The 20,212-nt window shown below is 40.5% G+C and overlaps 1 protein-coding gene across 1 annotated transcript in view; it reads right to left on the bottom strand.

Annotated features, from left to right (window-relative positions):
• LOC111268282 (uncharacterized) overlaps positions 1 to 16,447 on the bottom strand; it is a 140,651-nt gene extending 124,204 nt beyond the window's left edge. Inside the window, exon 1 of the mRNA XM_086971618.1 lies at positions 15,975 to 16,447. Within this exon, the coding sequence (XP_086827744.1) occupies positions 15,975 to 16,016 (42 nt within the window). The 5' untranslated portion in view covers positions 16,017 to 16,447. The remainder of the gene's footprint in view (positions 1 to 15,974) is intronic.
• Between the last annotated feature and the right edge of the window lie 3,765 nt (positions 16,448 to 20,212).

Below are 20,212 nucleotides of genomic sequence, written 5' to 3'. Positions count from 1 at the left end.
TCGCTAAGAGATGTAAGCTTTGAGCTGTGCGGCCTTTACTGAGTTTCGTTTTCACTCCCTTTTGCGCTCACTGATACAGCCGACCATTCAACAAAAAGGCAGCTTTAATAGTTGTCACTCATGCATTCAAGCTCTCACGAATTCAAGCTAGATAAAAGCAAGCATTTTTCACATAAAATACACAGGACATGGCTCTGGATGATGGATTAAATGACGTCTTCTATTGATTCTCATTCTGGTACGAGCCAGTGTAAGAGAACCGTCCCAATCACAGTTTTGGATCGTAAGTGCCTGCTGGTGTTTTCGTGTAGTATTTAAACATCTCCGATTTTGGACGTCGCGGAAGCGACGCGGCACCGTCCTGGCCAGGATTGTGTCTGTCGTTTTGCCTATATTGTTGCGTCAGGCCGTCACTGGTGGCCGACCTAGCATTATGATTTTGTTCAGCATTACAGTCCGCGGACTGCTTATTGTCAACGCAATCCGTATGTGGAAGCTGCCCACCGGTGGTGACATTGGTAGGAGTTGCTTCACCCTTATTTGAAATGGCGCCGCTATGCTTCCACTGATAGAGTAACCCTATACTTCCAAGAACAATACTGGTGTATAATATCATCCATGCCGTCGAGTAAAGATTTATTTTTAGGCTCTTGTCAAGCTTGTCAATGGAAAACCCCACTAGCGAGTAGCATTTCACAGCTAACTGTGAAAGGTCCTTACTCATGGTGCTTTAAAGAAAGACGCCGCGTTATACTGACAATGCACAGCTCGCTGTCTTACACGGAAAAGCTTTGGCCACGACAAGACTTCTCCCACAGAGTCCTCCCCAACGCACTATTTCTGGATGCACTCCGCCCTAATCTGTACGTTCACACGTCCACCATGGTACGCATCGATATTCTACTCAGGAATCCAAATTGCATCGATCTTCGAATTTCGATTGACTTTTAAAACGCACAAACATGAAATAAAGTCACAAAGAGTGTCTATTGTTGGCTCTTCTCAGCGATACGGTCTTATTCACATGACATCTTCGAGTCTCCCTTGCATCCCTACTTTTGCTGCTGCGTCTGTCAGTAAACTACGCACTTGACGCTGTTGACAAATGCTATCTGAATCACTGTTATACACAAACAAATACACACACACACACACAGCACATATTCCTGCTAAGATAGGTAAACGTTACGTTACGTTCCGTTCACGTGCAGGCACTAGGCAGCTCTTTATCGATCTCAATCGCAGAACTACAGCGCTACTTTGCGCAGTATGTTCCTCGAGCCATCTCCAAACGGCTAATCGATTGAATCTGACATCTCACAACTGTCTCACACAGGTAGAGTGCACCGTTATAGTAGGGGAGAAATTGCTGGGTTTTTTTCTTAAGAAAATTTAGCACTCCCTATGCTATACATATATCATGCTTCCTTTTTGTAAATCTGCTAGAATTTTTGCCTGTGGCGCATGTTCGGTACGAGCGCTGTGAGGGATAGCGAAGTGTCAATTATTAATCTAACTACGAGTGATGACACGCGTTAGACTGCTACGATTAGCAGGTTCAAACGAAAGTTTTCATTGATTCGGGAGAGGTTGTAAGAAAACGAAATCTGAATACTGAATTGCTGCTGCTGCTGCTGCTGCTTAGCGGAAACCAAGGTACCGATCAATTGTTACGATCGAATTAGACGAGCTCAAAAGAAATTGTGGCAATTATATTAGCTTTTACCTGGTTGGCTGTTCGAGTGAGTAAGGCGGCCAGTCAGTAAATGGGATCACTTGAGATTAAGGGTATTAAAGTAAGAAAGACTAATCAGCTTTACGTTCAATACACGCCACTTCTTATTCCAGAAACAAGAATCGAAATCAGCTATGCGCATGAATATATGTCTCTGGTTGAGTCAATAGGAATAGGCATTTTTTTTTTTATCATCACATGTGTTGTAAATTTATCCGGGCCGGATAACTTAGAATTAGCAATAACAGTAATAATAATGGTCCTAATCAAAAAATCGAAAACTCAAACTAAAAAAAAATAGTATTTCCTGCTGTTCCTGTTTATATGAAACAGCAGCAAATTTCTTGTAAATTCGATTCCTAATTTACCTAAAAAAAAAAAACTGATCGATTAATGTTTGACAGATTATCAAAAATACAATTGGCAAACTGGTTTTAAAATAATTGACTGTGCATCCAGCTGTTTTCTAATAATGGCAAGCGCAAATTTTAATAATATTTACATTGCGTTTCTGATGACGTCATTTCTAAAAATATACGTCAGACTTATAGAAAACTGAGAACAACTTTTTACCATAAACAGATATTTATGTAAGAACCCTTTGTTTAAACCAAAACTTCTCTAGCTTTTTTTTTAAATTTTTGCATACATTTTTGCTTAATACTACTCTTCAGGGTAACAACACAGGAAATTTCTAGTTTTAATTTTCATCGTGGGTTGATATATAAATTAGCTAGAGAATGCCGCTCAGAGGCTTCCCTATTTTTCAAAACAATATATCGTAATCTGTAGCAATCACAATGCCCATCATAATCTCCATAACAGGTAAAACACATACACTACACACTTATTAACTGGTGATAAAATCTTACTAGAACACAGTTCTTTTCATATATGTATCTTAAGGTAACTTGCTTATTAAGTAAACCACCAAGCTAAAAGGATGTCACTTAGCTAAATTTACGGAGTTACCTACCAGCAGACCTAGCGTTTCATGCAGAACAAAGTCAATACCTATGGAGCACCGTAGCGCGACTTCAACTTGAACCGTTTCCATGCGTACGGAATATTGATCAATAATTGAATATGTATTACCAATCTCACCATGTCTGGAAGAAATTCGCATTGCCTACGGATATGAGCTTCGTGTTATTAGTACGCAGTCGCTTACCTGAAAAATTGAAAATTAGATTTAACAAAAACGGAATTAGACGTAATATCTTAACGATATCTTCGAAAAACTTCCTCTGTCGAGCGATACTTTGTAAACAAAACAGAAATACAAAACGGGGTACTTTATTTAGATCGATTTAGGTTAGTTTCTCTTATTTTTAATTTTATTTCGTATATTCTTTACGTGATAATTTTGAAGCTTGAGTATAACCGTGATACTTAGCTGGGCTTTTCATATATCAACTGATTCGTACCAGTTTTATAACTGTTTGAGGTTTCGTCCTTTAAGCAAGAAAAAGTAGGTAGAGATACTGAGCTGAGAGTTAGGCACTATGCTTTACTTGTGACCTCAGTTAGCCGCTGTATTAATCAAAAACTTGCCAAATTCTACTAAGAACCTTTCCCTTTGAACAACTTTGCTTACAGTGGGCACTGTCTTGTGGTGCTAGAGGTATTGATAACCGCAAATTCGTATTGTTAGAGAAACGGTGATTCGGTTTGAGTTTGAACGTGCACACGATGCAAAAGTGGTCTCTATCATCCTCCTAATGGCCACAAATCTAATATTAACATAATAATAACAATTAATAGAAATAATAATAATAACAAATATTCTAAGTATTTAAACTTATTTGATTGAAAAAAAACAAAACCCAAATCCACGTCGTATTTGGATCTGTTATGTTCAAATTTTTTTCTATCCAAGTTCTGTTGATGGCAGCGCGCGTTTTATGGTCTCCGGAAACTAATCAGCAATCGAACTTTTTTTCTATAAACTATTCGTCTATAAAACTACGCGATTAAATATAATACAGAACTGGAAAAATTAAATTTCTATTTTTGTTAACTTACTTTCCCTTCGTGCCGTCATTACTTTCAGCAGGTCACAATACCCATAAAGCAAATCATGCAAAAGCATTTCGAAGAAGGAACAATATTCTCGACAACTATCCTCATTTTTCGATTCTCGCTTGTATTCAGTTCTATAAACATGTTATTTTTCTTTTTCCAGGAAGATAAATATGTCGCGACGAAACAAATCGTGCCTTCAGCGAGAAATCACCATTATCCTATTTGCAGGACATCTAAGGCCATCATACAACTGCGACTCACCCAACACCCAGAACATCGTTCCAAACCTCCTTACGCGAGGTTATCTGGAGAATGCATATTTATATAATGCATCCCCATTACCTCACCTTTTATTTAGGATGGGTCGCCACGGTCGGTCGGAAGAATACAACAAGTAATTTGGATGCTTTTGGTCATTTAATATTTACTTGCTTTGTATTATACAGTGGATGAGAAAAACCTATGAGAAAAAACATATGAAATCATTTCTAGAGAGCCATTCTCGTGGGAACTATCGCAAAAGCATCTTGTGCTGACAGGTCGCGGACATGATCATGTTTCGCTAATACCCGTGGTAAGCAGCAGCTGTGCGTAGCTTGCTAGTTTCTCTATACTTCGCAACTTCGGTTCTGCCTCTCATCAACTAATGAATACAGTCCAAATTCTGTCAAGCACGCTTCCATACTAAAGACGGACTTCAGGATAGCTATATCAGTGGTACAGTCGTTTCAAAGGGACGAAGAAGGCCTTGCTATTAATGCAACTAAATACAAACCCAATTTGTTACAAACAGGCGCTAAACAACAGTGCCACATCCTCGTTGACTATTAGTCGCGAGGTAGGTCTACCTGACGAAGCTTTCCTTCGCAACTTTTAAATCTGACATCATATGGAAATGAAAAGCCGTAATAAGCCGACAATCAGCCAGGCGTCCAGAAACAACGAAAGGACTGCGTATCCATCCGTGTTAATATGTTTTTCCGTGTATCACCGAAAGTTGGGCGACAACAGCCTTTCAACTGCATCGAACGGTGCTTGCAATGTAACTGCTAGTCGGACCGCCGCATCGCGCATTTCATGCGCAATACGAAGGTCTCCGGCGCAACGCCGCTTAAGTCGTGCAGATCGCCAACGAGACAATTCCAGGCGTCCGAAATGCTGATGTGCACGAGATAAAGCAGAGGCGTTTCTTGCAGGAACTAGTAGCATGCTACGGCACGTGGAGTGTACTGTTTATGGTTATAGTACAAATTCGCCGAAGGCCGTGGTTTTCACTCACGGCCTAGAGATCGTTGTTGATAGTTTTCGTCCCACGAATGTCACGATGCCAGAAACATATAAGAAAATCCGCCAATAATGGGCGGATTTTCTTAATGCGTCGATAAGATAGCGAAAAGATTCAGGGATAACTCGAAATAGTCATACCACGTACGTATATATTAGGCACAGCATCACTTAGGTAAAAAGAAATTCGTAACGGGCTGTACAACTCTTACTTTCCATATTCGATTTATGTGTTGAGTACAAAAAAGCTTCAGGAGAAGCCTTTTGGTCTTTCAATTCCAATGACGTAATCCCTCGGTTGCCCCGCTTCTGATGTTCCGAACACAAGAAAGCCGAGTACAGGTGAACCATGGGCAGACAGATATGCGAGTGGATGCGTGTTTAAATTTTTGCGGGTAAAGTTACTGTCTCCGGTAGACGGCCAAGCAACATATGCTAACTTATCAATGGCGTATCCAGTGGATCATTGAAGGAAGACATCAGCTGGCTCATTCCAGTTACAAATCTGCTCACCGTTCAAATGTTTGTTTACATATGAACTTACATTTATTGCATATTTGCTTACAACTAAGTATTTCTCTGGCTAAAAGAATAATGACAACACGATTGGGTTGCCGGTGTCATCGTGGCAATGATATGCTGGTTAAATATTATTATTACTAATATGGTGACAAAGAAAATTACCAAAATACAATAATCGAAGGTTAGTTATAAGCCAGGACAACAAAAATGTACTTAAGCATCGCACGAAACCTTCCAAAAGTGTCGTTCTTGGGAGACGCCAGCCAGGAATCGTTAAAGTTTGGCGTCCGATGTTGCTTGTCCGATGAAGCATTGATTGGAACAGTTGGTTTTTTCCAGCACAAAACATCTGGACCGCCATCGCGCAATCACACTACCACTGTACATAACGGTGACAGTCTGTATGGTATGAGTTAATGAACGACAAGAAGTCATGCGGTGCTTTTCAGGCAAATAACTATAACAGATAACTATTTTTTGCTACAACTCTTACACAGCTTGGCAAATCTTCGGGGAACTGAGTAAACCTAATTATACCTAAACTGAACACTACAATCTCGTTTTTGTTCGAATGTAGAAATCTTCTTTACAATGATTGATGAACCTGAATGGTTCATGGAATGGCAAAAAATGCAGTCTACGCACGCATTCTTTGACTTAGGTTAATTTTGCAGAGTTAGACACAAAAGCCCAGAAGTATGCTAACAGCATCGTATAAATAGCTTGCACTTATCAGCTGTGTTTTATATGTTACACATCTTAAATAAACGTGAACGGTTAATGAACTAAAAAAATCAGCTGTCCATAAGGAGCTAAGGGCAAGAAAGGACTTTTTATACCTAGGCGTTTCGAGGGCTCGACCTATTCATTATTGAAATGCGTCTAAAGGCAATTTCTCGGTTTCATGACTCGTGAGGTATACGGCGAGTGTGTTTCTAGACGAATGTGTTTCAAGGCTTATGCGTACATTTGCATGGGCTAGTGGCCTTATGTGATATGGCGGCCAATTAAAAGATTGACTGTACTTCATCTATGAATTAATCTTAGTATAACAAGCCTTATAAACAGAATATTTCCTTTTGAAAACTGAAGTAACACAACATCTGGATATTTCATCTCAACCCGTGTCAATATTGAGATACAGAAACGACCAGAAACAAGTCTGTAAGGAATGGCATACGTTCCGTATGTAGTTGTATGTGCATATATCTCAGAATTCCTATTGAAATCGAATTGTTTTTTTGGTGCCCTCTCATCGTTTAAGATGTTTATCAAGATGGGTCACCATGAGGACACTTGTTTAGAACGACATATTTGGATATATGACAGTGTGATATACGTATGCTTTGCAGGCCGCAACAAAATCATTATCTTATCGAATACCCTATCGCTATTTACTTTACGGTGAAAATCAACTGAATCAACTGTTTATTCAATCGACAGCTTGTGACAAGTCAGTTGTTCCACAGTCGAGAGTCACAGAAGTAACAACACCATATATTAATAGTCACGTGGAAAACACACGGACTGCTTTTGTGGGTTTTAAGCTTTCTATCCGAGTGCATATATATATGTGTATATATATAGCCTTAACCAACAAATATATACTTAACATCAGACAGTACGTTAGACGTAAATTCGTAAAGATTAAGCGCATTTTTTAGCACCTTTAGGTTTTTAGAGCCTTTCCTTTAAGTTTTTTTTTTTTTTTTATTTAAGCCAAGAATGTAAGTCTGCAGTACTTTTTCCTTTTGCGACGCGTTAAATATACGAGAAATACTACGTATTCTTCGACTAGACAGCACGAACCTGTACCACCTGTACTCACTTAAGTGTCAAATTTGGGCCATATTAGATGCCACTAAACCTGCTACTACACTGCTGCCACTAGGTCATCACTAGGTCCAATGAGCCTACGCTTATAAATCCTACTTCACTTACGATACAAACTAAGAAGCTGTGTGTTAATTTAAAGAAAGAGTTCTTAAAAATGTCTCGTAATTTGTTTAGCCTGTTAGTTAAGGCCATAATCACACCGAATTGCCGTTCCTACTAATACTTTAATTAAAGATGTTCCTATCGGTACACGAAAAAAACATGTAATTTAATATCATATAAAATTTAAAAATGTAATCATTCTTGGTAAGTGAACACGAACACTTTACCAAAATGAACAATTTGGTAAACGTAGATAATAATGCAACGCCAACGTTATACACTGCTAAGATAAATCATTAGTACGGTTTTATTTAAAAAATTAGATATTTAGTTATTATTTAAGCAAATAAATCAGCTGCAATTACGTTATTTCGTATTTAGAAAAAAGATCTAGTTAGTAAACACGCATACACATGGATAGCTATGTGTATCCATTCCGGAGTTACTAGATTTTCCTAAGGGATTTCATCCTACGCTTCATTTCGAATCAATGTGCTACTCCACAATTCGAGCGCGCAGCCGTTGTCACTGCACAATTCCTAGGCGTCTAATAAAATGACATATTTACAAAGCAGTAATGGTAACTAACTATTAGTAGGCCTCGCCGAGTGGGCACCAGCTAGAGGCTGTCTGCTTGTCCGATAGCGGCCTGTGGCCACGTAAGCAACGTGAGGTACGCAAACCAACGTCGACCTATTCCTGAGCGTCAAATGAACGACAGTGAAAAAATTTTCTAGCGAAACCACCCGTTGGTAGGCAGTCATCGCACCCCGGTGGCCGAAACGGAAATTATTATTAGCGGTAAACCAGAAACCCATTGGGTTTTATGAATGTAATAATCACGACCTAATCAGCGGCTGTTGAGGTCGACCAAAGCTCTGATTGGAACCGGCTTGAAATGTCTATTACTTAGCGAGACGCACAGTAAGAACGCCCCAATTGTTACGAGCTTCTTTCAAACGCGTCCCGCTTCGGTCGGTATATGTATATGTTACATCCAGTATTGAAGCTTTCAGGCAATTACATTAAACGGATGCCTGCCGGTACCAAACAAAACATATCCACACCCAAACGAGCCTAGACCACGCGTCAATAGACTTGTCGGGCTAACACCTCACCCACTGTGTTTTTACGAAGACATGCTGTCGTACGTGGCCCTTTCTTTGCAGCAAGGAATAGTTCTCAAAGATCAAATACATCAGTCAACGCTGTCCTTGTTAGTTTGTACAACGGCTCACGCTATTTCGTTAGTGCTGACACTTCAAGAGATAACCTGTTATTTTCTATCCCGCTTATGCACGTATACGTTCATTAATAGTTATGTTTTTGTGACAAAAAAAAAGGAAATAAAAACACTTATACAAGAACAGTAGCTATTTTCAGTCGGGTGTAGTGATAAGCTTAATAGCAGAGTATCTTTTGTTTAGCATTAAGTATTGGCATTTTTAAAACCCGTTATAATCTATGTGACAAGAACGAAATGATCGATCCAAACGCTTGTCTTGCTTGATTTACCGCGAAAGAACAAATGTTATTAAAATACATTTCTTGTATATTGTTTATTGTATGGTAGCTTGATGGCATGTTATTAATTAATATCCTGTAATTGTGTTGTTCCTAACTAATAAAGATTCATGCATTCGGTCAAGGCAGGGATGGGTATGCTATGCTCTACCTAGGCGACATGAACTTCTCAATAACATTTCTGCCCGCCAATTATCAAACTATATCATATCTCTGCTTAATTTAAACCCACGACAATATATACTATAGAATAACTATAATTCTAAACTGTTAATAAATACCGTCCGAATGCTCGTATGTTTATATTGAGAACCATATTCTAGCTCATGATTCCTCCACGTTTACTAATTCGTATTATAATTCTTCCAATAATCTAGTAATATGGCCATTTACGCAGACAGCTGAACAAAGGCCGAGCCATCCATTACGCAGACACCCTACCTCCATATCAACCCAATCATAACTGAACAAATCGTGGCCATACATTGACAGACGCCTCCGCAGCTACGTCGTCTTTGAACATCGCCAATGGAAGGACCCCGTTGGCCTTGCGTCCGCCATAGAATGCACTGTTATATAGAAGCTCAGTACTAGTACAAGCGTATGTATTGTTGGTTCCATATTGAGCCTAACGGCCAATTGCGCGCTGTTACTGGCCGTTGTTACTTCATTATTAGCACTTCGTTTGCTCCTTTCCCTCGGTGCCCTCCCTCACCCGTAAACGAAAGTCGACAATAGTGAACCAACGAGGCAACGCCCAAATATGTAAAAGGCCTTGGCTGTGCGTTGTAATTGTGTTCGCTGTTGCTGTTACTGCTATTGTTGTCGTTGTTGTTGACGCCGCTGCGCCATCTATTGTTGTTATTGCAGCCTAGCCTACCGATGACACGCGTGTCTATTGAACACGGCCGGTAGAGCACCACAAGACGCTGCAGTACCGAATCTAGCAGTGTACGATCTAGCGCCGAAACCACACATATCCCTGTATTCTTTATAACTGGCTGTGAGTCATCGTAATAAAACAATAATAGGCAGGCGGTCAAGGGAACGAATAGTACAATATATATGTTATATACATGTATTTATTGGTTTCTGCGTGACGTCTGACCTACGAAAGAACGTTGTTGCTAACTCGTATTTTGACTAGCCTTGAAAAATTGCTAGGTATGCGTACAATAATGTTATATGTAGTTCAATCGCTGAAACTGAAAATCGCTTAGTGTTTCGATACAACCCGCAAATGTGCCGTAAGCCCATAGACAGTGATGAACTAAAAAAGCTGATGTCAAATACGACCCTTTGTTAGAGACACTCAACGACGTTTTGTTAGAGACAAATCGGGTACCACTCAACGGTCTGCCCACGTGTACGCATTAGATGGCAAGTTAAAAGATGAAGGTTCTAGCCTTGTTTACCAAGAGCCTTCACCTAATTATAGAAATTCTGTTGACGTCAAGTCTCTACATAGGGAATTGAGATGAGAAAGTTGAATATAGATAGCCACGCATAGTAATAGGTAAAGACTGTGCTTCGATGGGTTATTTTCCCCACGTTTGAGTCGTCTTCACGCACGGTATTGTGTAAATCTCTAGAAGAATCTATGTACTTCGATACATTTATTGATACTAACAATGTCTTGGATCAAGAGTTGCCGCTTGTAGGTCTGCGGTCTGCAGACGTCAATGTTCGCCTATTCTATAATACAGTGAAAGAATTAATGGGTTACGCATATAGTGTATTACCAGCTGATACGGCCACAGCTTCCTATGGGCAAACTTCGAGTCGACTCGGAGGGTTGACGTGGCCCTGCTGATTTACAACGAGGACATGTCAGCTAGATTATCAGCTAAATATTGTTTATTGTTATTAGATGGCTTATAATAAAAGTTAAGCATAAACTAAGCAAACGGAATGTTATTAAATATCAAACGACAGTTCTTGTGTGAAATCTATGATGAGTATACGCTTAGTCCATAGGCACCGTTGGTACACGCGTGAACGCCTCCGCCATTGAAGTCGTTCTAGTTCTAGTTAATTGTATCTATTGTGCTGCAGTGGCATCACAATGGCAGTTCATATATAATCATGCTAAATATGAAATGCTAGTACAAAAGCAGACCTGCTTGTGCTATTGATGTTATGGAGCGTTTGTTAGTAACGAGGCGTCATGGAACTGTAAACTTGAGCAGTACTAATTACTGCGATAGTTCCAACGCGAGTACGTTGTTCGGGTACCAAGAATCAATACAGAAAAAGGTACCTGTTCAGCAGTGAAATAAGGTAAGTCATTTGCCCAGGGTTTTTTCCATATCACATCTGCTAACGAGTATCAGTAACGCCATCGCCAGGAGCACCTTGGGATCTTCATCGGCATGAATTTCGTCGTCATTAGAGGTGGTGATATGACGGTGTATTGTATTATCAGCTTGTAAAAGTAACTGGGGACAGACACAGAGATTTCATTAAATATAGATAAGCGAGCACACGTCATCAAACTTGACTAAGTCAACTAAAAATTTACTAAAAGTTAACTTGAAAAGCACGAATCACGATATCGAATGAAACCATTGGCCCGTTAAAATGTTAATTTCACCGAGAAACTGGTGATGGAAACTGTTGAACAAGTGAGTAGGGTGTGTTTCAGACGTACGGTTATTGTAAACGGAAGTCCAGTAAGCAGCTGTACCAAACAAACGAATCGGGCAAACGAGATAAAGTATAAGCCGGCAGCGAGAAAATCAAGTAGTTCAATGAGTTTCTAATACAAAGCCGTCGTTCCTAGCACTTGCTCTACGGGTTTAGCTAAACCGTTTCAGATCTCTAAAACCGCATGCTATAAATACTAATAACATTAAATAAACATAAACAGAATTTCAAACGCGTTTCTTCCGATTGACTTTCAACATATTCAAATGACAATCATATATATATCTATATGTGCAGTTAAATGACGTTTACTAATAATAACAATGATACCAGAAAATCGAAAAGGCTAACTTCTTTAACCAATCTAGTAGCTATGACACAGTTATCTACTTGAAGTTATATCCAGATTAGCCGATCAGCCAATCTTCAATTCATTAAGCAATTATGTGCTTTACTCTATGTTTCTGTAGGCGCTGGTCTTCTGTCGTTTTTGTATATATTTATTGTGTATTTGCCATGATGCTGTGTTGTATATATTTTAGCTATATATGAAACTCGTCAATAGACTTATTCCTGATGTTTGTTTGTTTGTTACCATTTCGGCTAACTCATCATTTCGTAAGCTTCACTAGATGGCCATCTTCGGTACCATGCAATTCGTGGACCATAGCGCCAATTGTAATTGATCGTGCTTAGAAGAAAATGGCACCTACAGAAATTTAACCTTTATACTTCGTCAATTGAAGTGGCGGCTACGACAGCGATAGCAGAATTTAAGTGCGCCGGAACCAAAACTCTGCCGAACGCTCGTTTATCTCAAACTAGCGAAGGAACAAAGACATATGGCGAACGGTGTCGGAAGCCCACCGCGGTTTACGAGCGCTTTCGTTGTACTGAATTCTGCGAACGGTATGGTATATTACGCTATTCTCATTTAGAGGCTGATGGAGGAACCTCTATAATAATATTTGTCGGAGAGCAGTCGGTTCGAACCCTGACTGGGCTATAATGAAGGTAAATAATTATAAGGACTGCACAGTCGCTTTTTAGTTTATGTTCCAGCAGTTACTCTAAACTTTTGCCCATTATCCTTACAGCCCTATTTCATCTACTTTTTTTTTTAACAATGTATATTCCAGAATACTTTGTTACGAGTGTAGCAAAAACAAATCTCAAGGAATGTCAAGTCTGCGCTAGATAAATCATTCCGAACCCAGCGCGATTACGGCTTTGAGAATTAAACTAGCAGCCAGTCATTTTCAATACGTTTCTCCTTTAATCCGTTAGAGTCTATTTGAACGATGTAATTCGGCGCTGTTTATTTCTGTTATTAGGACCCAGCTGTATTACAAATCAACTACTGGGCCATGTTGATGAATTTTTGGTCTCCCCAAATCAATATACTTGAAGGATCTTTTAGTTTGCCTATAGTTTGAGGCTCTTTAGAAGCTGCATGAAAACTGAAAATAATGTACACCGTCGATTTTACGAAAAAAAAACAGAAGCTTTCTTGTTTTGGTAGTGGGAGTGTCTTCTGTGCGCAAAGGTAGGATGATCACTGGTATTCGCTCTATATCCGAGAACGATTTGCTACAGTGGATTTGTCGCTGTGTTCTAAAAAACTGGGTTTCCCTCCAGTACAAAAAGGTGGGCCCCCACCACGGCAAATGTGTTCGATTTTGAATGCTTCAAGCTGATACATAATAAACAACGCTTTCTCTACCTAAGAAATAAAAATGTCTTACCCAAGTACCAGCAGTGCGTCCCGATCAATTAATTTGTCTTCGTTAGAAATTATCAGGTCCGCTGTTGGAGAACCCGCCCAACCAGAACCATCTTCACTATAAAATATCCATTTGCTAATTTCACTATCCAAAGATTGAAGAATAGGCTATGGCGTTGACATGAAATCTGAAGAGAATATAAGGTGCAAAATGATCTCCCACTTGACCTCATGCATTGATGGCCTTAACGAGTTTCGCTTCGCGCGATCTGTTGTTGTTGTTGTGAAGAAGCATGACTTTGCTTTCTTTTTTATCGCGCCCTGTTTGCTGGATAGCCTTGCTTATGGATAGGCTGTACGCAGACGTTTGTTGCCTATTTTGTTGTGCTCTCAGTGCTCGGTGTATAAGGCCCCTGGAAAGTCATGACCTTTTCCGGATGGATACAACTTTGCATGTAATGAGTAGAAGTTTCGACATATCTCCCTGAGCCACCCACTTCACCTTCTAGTTTATATAAATGTATAAACAAACAACGAAGAAGGAAGAAACATACTATCACTTCTACTCCAAACGGCTATAGTTAACATATTCTGTAGGGTTAAGCATTTTCGAAAAACAATGTCTAGCAATTAATGCGCCGAATAGTTTAGTACAGTGGTATTTGGAACACGAATTAGCTGCTCCCAGCGAACTGTTGTTCTATGATCAGCAAGTCAGATACGACCAGATAATCCGCTTATCCTCTAAGCTAAAGCCTCTGCCGTCATCGAAGAACTATAGAATCGGTGGTCCTCAAGTGGCCTGATACTTTTAACCAGTAGATACCATAATAGATGTCCTCTCGTACCAAACACGCAACCCATTTCATCGATCGTACTCTACAACTCATATTACTGGTTCCTTTTTTTAAAAATTCCATTAGTGAATTAAAATCAAATATGATCCAAAACGTTGATTCTATTTTAATTGAATGGGATCTATTCAATGCCATATGTTTGCTGGATGCTTTTTTCAATCGAACATCGACTAATGAAGAAGGTAACATAGTCTTCCTGCCTATAGTACAAGATTGCTGACGATCATTGTCGACCAGTGTAACGAGAGTCTACCCAAAAATGTATCACTCCTAAACGTCTTATTGAAGCGTTTGTGTTGTTCGCTGCGCCGCTGCCTACCACATAACAAATCCGAGAAGAAGGGTGACGAAAAAAAGTCTAATGAAGATCTTCAAACCGTCAAGTAACATTTAGACTGTCAAAAGGCTTACCATGTGCGATACTTCGTTGTTACAACAGCGGTCCTTACTTAGATGCCTTTTTGTCTTCCGGTCAGCAGTAGGTCACCAGTATACGAACGTTACCCATTTCGGTCAAGATAAGACACGCAGATCTGGCTAAAGGCAACCATTTACTGGATCGTTCAAAATAACCTTAATCTCGAACTAGTGTTTCGCACTAGCTTCACTTCGATGGGATATGTGGACGCGTTGACGGTACGGTATTAATTTAAGCTTGCTGTGCTACCATATGATTTATTGAGTTCACTATGCGGTTAGCTAATGTGAAGAAACGCGGGCTAATTTCGAAAATTCACAGGCACAGACGCAGATTAAGTGGAAGCAAATGAGAAACAACCTATCGACCTTGCCAACGGCGTTCGCTTTGAACCTCTAGCCCGATATGAGCGTCGTCCAAGCAGCAGGCTCTCCATCAAATGCACATGACTATTGGGTGCATGAGCTAGAGGAAACTCATCGCTTATTTCTCCATATTTGATTTGACCGCGCTGAAAAAGTTATGCAGGAGATAGCTGGCTGGCTACTGTTTCTGACACTTCTCAGAAGATGAATGGGCTTTTCTAGATCCAGTAACCGATTAGATAAACGATTCCCAATGCGAATATACATCTTCTAGAGAAACTCGACAAAGAAGTGGGCCTGTTGCCTTCTAGCTAGAGTATGCAATTTGCCTTGATGTTTACAGTATCCTTTTGTATTTTAGTTTTAAGCTTGGTTGAGTACTATATATATATATATATATAGTTTTTTTTCGCTATGAGGGACACATGTTGTTACTATTCCGGCTATATATTTTAGCTGTGAGTATATATGGTTGTGGCCTGCGATTCCCAGTTTAAAAACTGCAAATTAATCGTAAGTCTTATCTTACGCGCTAAGTTGCCGGAATAGTGACAAAATGTGCCTCTCATAGCGAAAAAAAACTTTTACTAAGGTATAAATACAGATTTCTTGCAGAAAACCACTAACGTTTGTATTCTAGCGCTCTCCTAAAGCAACGATAGGATATTTTCTCATGCAACGTTCGCACAATCTCGTATACCGTCTGACGGATCTGATGAACACGAGAGACACCGTTAGTTCGAAGTCGACATAAACGAATCCTCATTAAGTGGATGCTTTACAGCAAGTAAAATGTTAGAACAGAATGTAATCTCTGACACTTTCAACTGAGCAGATAGATTTTAAACGGCTTGTGACTATGGATTACCTAATAGACTGTGTGTCCTTACATTTGCCACTTCTACGATATGCCTAACCTACAAAAAGGGAAGCGCACCTGATCGCCACTATCCTTGTCTACGTTCTTCTTCCGAACCATTCTGTCGGTATGTTACACGTTCGATCCCCGATCAGTTCAAGGACTTCGTATACCTTTATCCAATTATGTTACACTGCTCCGATCAACTTCACGGAAACCCCAAACAGACACACACACACACGCACACACACACACACAATCCTACGTGAAGCTTTACATCACCTCAGAATTCTCACAGGTCGTTTTCGGCTGTCTCGCACTGTCCTTACAAACTAACTCTTGGGAAACTAGACCTATATGAAGAAGCGTACACTATGTTAGTTCCATCAGCAGCATTAACTTGCTATAAGTCTTCGTGGGTCGAAATCAGCACAGTAATAGCAGAAAGCTCATTGGTGGGTTTAGCGTCTTCTGGACAGCTAAGCCGTCCTTCATCTTACATATTGAGACCAGCTGGTACTCAGTGTTCACTAGTCAGTTACCACTCTCTAGAAAACCCAGTCGGATGAACGGGACCCACCCTATTCCAGGGGGCGCTACCATCAGCATCTATGACACCACTGTCGTTTGTTTTTCGCTTTTTGGTGAGTGTGCCGTACATTCAACGGTAGTAGTGGTAAGTAAGGTAGATCTCGAAAGAAGGTTCGGTACCGGAGTGGCTGTGTGCCTAGTCGGACTATCTGGCTCGTTCTATTAAGGTTCTGGCCAGCCTCGTAACGCACCCGGCAGGAGCGTGGTCTTTGTGATCTCGGCGATAGACAGACAATGTCTCCGTAGCCTCAGTGACAGAAGCGGGTAGCCGCCGGCATCAATAGCCGTTCTGAGTAGCGCAGAGACGATACACAACTGCTGAGCAAACTGGCGCTGATGCTGCTAATAGTTGCATTAACCATGAATAGGCAAGAGAAAATAGCTACTATGATGAGCTTCAAGAGAACATCGACTAGCTTGAACGTATTGGACCTAGCTTCAAGTGCTTTCTTACCATTTCAAAGGCGCTTGCAGTGGTAAGATTCGGTAAGGTCAAGCTTGGGGGGGGGGCTTTGTTGCTTTACGTAGACGGCCAACAGTCTGCTCATGTCCCCTTGGTGGTGCTCACTATGCTTATGCTAGAATTGTTGTCATACCATAGCTTGCACGCACTCAGTTACTTTGTTACTCGAAGATCTTTTTTGCACGGATTTTCTTTTTAGCTAAATAGCGTTAGTCGACGTGACATCAGCGCGACGTACGCTCGAAACTAGTATAGAGCGAACAGCGATACTGTAAGCTATAGGTAATTATTAGATGTAAGGGTCTGTTAAAACTAACTGAATGCAAACGCTACATTTTTGTGGCCATCCGTGAGTCGTCTTACCGCTTAAACTCCATACCGCCCATTGTGGAATAGGGATTGTCATGTTATGCGTAGGCAAGGAACGAGATCGCGACACGTTCATGTCGGCGGACGTGGTAATCCTCAATAGAAATTTACTATTCGTGTGTTCCGCGAGCATTGGAAACCGGTTGATTGAGTTTCAGTGACAGCTGCCACGACGGTGAAGATGGAATGTGGCAAATATGTGCGAGGTCTTACTCGTTCCTATGCCAAAGCCTGAACAAATTATCCGTGTAAGGGACCGAATGGTCTCTCCGCCGCCCAAACGATCGAGCCGTTCGTTGGAGTCACAATATTGACGAGTCGAACATTACCTTTGTGTAAACTACTATATAATGATCAGAACTTAAACATGAATGTTTATAGATGTCATTAGAGATAGGAATATCATTAGCTTATTAGAGATATCATTAGAGATAGAAAGGACACCAGATTCTACTCGACACGTACCGTTGCTGCTCACTTTTGTTTTCTCTAGCTTACGAAATTATACGATAGCAACAACGTAGACACTACAAAGACTAAAATGACCAGCTGCGTGCGCTTCTTACAATTTTCTGCAAGAGACTTCTGTCACCCAAGTGGGAAAGCTAGATAGTCAGCGAGGCTTACAAGTCAGGATTTTCGACGCGCGGAAAAAGATCCTTCCACTTATAGCATCTACACGGGTTCGAGAAACAGTGCAAAGACCTACTGTGTCGTTATTAGGCAAAACATGGTTTTTCAATTTGAGTGACGTTTTCAGCTGCACGACTATACCGCTATCTATCTCTTCGTTGACCGAATTTAAACAAACAACATAGGTCGCTTCCAACAATGGCATGCTCCTCTCCTAACGCCCGACAAATTTAAAGACAAGCCAGGACGAATTTTTCTCAGTATACTATGGTTGCTTATTAGCTCCAACTTAGAACGGGCCGGCAATCGTCTTGAGATTGGGTTAAGTATGTATGTCATGAATAAGTTATTAAGGCAATGGTGATGTTTTGGTAATCATTTGATCTGCTCCTCTGGCGACTGAACTAGCTAGACTATCATTCATAGTGGCTTGATCGTTAGCAGCGATCCAGCTCTAGTTACTGCCAATGCTTAATTATACTAATATCAATACTAGTATACGTATAATTCTTTGATCCAGACGAATAGATGCTTTGTGAAAGGCTTATGTTTCGCTCAACTGGTTCGCACAAGCGAGCCGATAAAGACAATGTTTTTCCTGGTTCACTTTCGGTATTCGATTGGTTCCCAACACGAAGCGGGCCGTGTTTTTGTGAGCAGTTTCAAACCTCGAACACTACGTGTGTCGCTCGCGAGCGCATTGTTGCCAATCACGAAGCACGGCTGTCAAACAACTAAGACAAACATCACTCGTTGAGCAATTTCGTCAAAGCTGCCATCCGTCAGTGATCTCAACGATCAGCGATCAGCGTTGCTAGACATTTTGATGTCATCGCTTTAGGCGATCACCGTACGATTGGCATTTGGATTCAATTATACCGCATAGCCCATGTGGCGTTGCTCAAACAGCGTTCGATAGCACGCACGGCTAATATTAACGTTGTTTGGCTTGTTGTCCTTTGCCGAATCGGATTCGTTTTGTCAGCGCCTCTCATCTTGGGGAAAAACGCCACTGAGTGAGGTAATGGCGGAGCGGTTTGCTCAGAAACTCAGTTATCTCGGTAATTCTGATGATACGGAACGTTGTTATGTGACCTTTGCCTACTACCGATCGACGATGTGGTCGTAATTATAGTTAACCTTTGCTATTGTTTCCTTCTCTGCCTTCACCTCTTACTTCTGGATGAACCACTAATTAACTGACTATATTTATTCATTTAGTTATTATACGAGCCATATATGCGCACGCGGAACGGCTTCAGGTTCACTGCATGCGTATAGTAAAAGCCGACCCACCTTCTGACCTTGATGATCACTGAAATATATGTATTTTAAATGTGCGTGGAGGGGTTTGGAGGTATAATTGTCTAAGAAAATTGATTTATAATAACTTGATTTGAAAGCTGGTAGGACTTCAGCCTTTTTTTACCCTCCTCACCATGTTGAGCCTTTGTAAACCTCGCCACTTGTGTTAAATGAAAGGTTGTTAAAACACGACCCTTCTCCTGTCTTCTCTACTGGCACCTAACGCTAAACAGCAATGTGACGTAGACACTGGTCCTTTTATCAAATTTATGCGACTTTTTGTCATGTAGTGATGATTCTGGTTAGCTGTTTCTCATTGGCGAGTGATATCCCAGTATCATGAAGTATTATAAATTTGAAAAGAGAACAGCTACTGTATAGACCAATATTTTTACGAAATTCTCACGAATAAATCCAAGTTAAAATAAAAGTAATTCCTTAGCCTTTTTTAGCCATGTGCTTCCTCTAGCTAGGAAGCACATGCAAACATACCCCCGCCGTTTGCTATTCATGGCTCCCTCTCGATAATCATTGGGTCTTACCTTTTTGTCATTGTCCGGTCCGACAAGACTTTCCATCGCTATGAGCCAAAATACGGTTCGAATTTTGCCTTTCTTGTTTATAACAGCTAACGAATCAACAAGTATAGGTTATGTAAAAAAAAACATATAGATTGTTAGGTGACAATAGAGTATGGGCACTGTCATCCAATGCTATGATTGCAGCACTCAAGCACAAATATACTCATCCGAGGACACTAGACCGCGCACTGTTCCGTTCGACGCTGAGCTGGAAATCTTCCCAAACTTATTCGCACCACGATGGAAGATCTTCGTCGTTGTCGCCTCGCTTCGACGTCTACGTCATCATAACGACTTAATGCCTCAACGTGATAAGTCTGTGATTAATACTATATATATATATATATATATATATATATATATATATATATAGA

The sequence above is a fragment of the Varroa jacobsoni genome, unplaced genomic scaffold (genome assembly GCF_002532875.2).
Source record: "Varroa jacobsoni isolate VJ856 unplaced genomic scaffold, vjacob_1.0 scaffold_1273, whole genome shotgun sequence".
NCBI classification, from domain to species: domain Eukaryota; kingdom Metazoa; phylum Arthropoda; class Arachnida; order Mesostigmata; family Varroidae; genus Varroa; species Varroa jacobsoni.
Note: the sequence above shows the minus strand (reverse complement) of the source record. Positions and strands in the feature narration are given on the sequence as shown.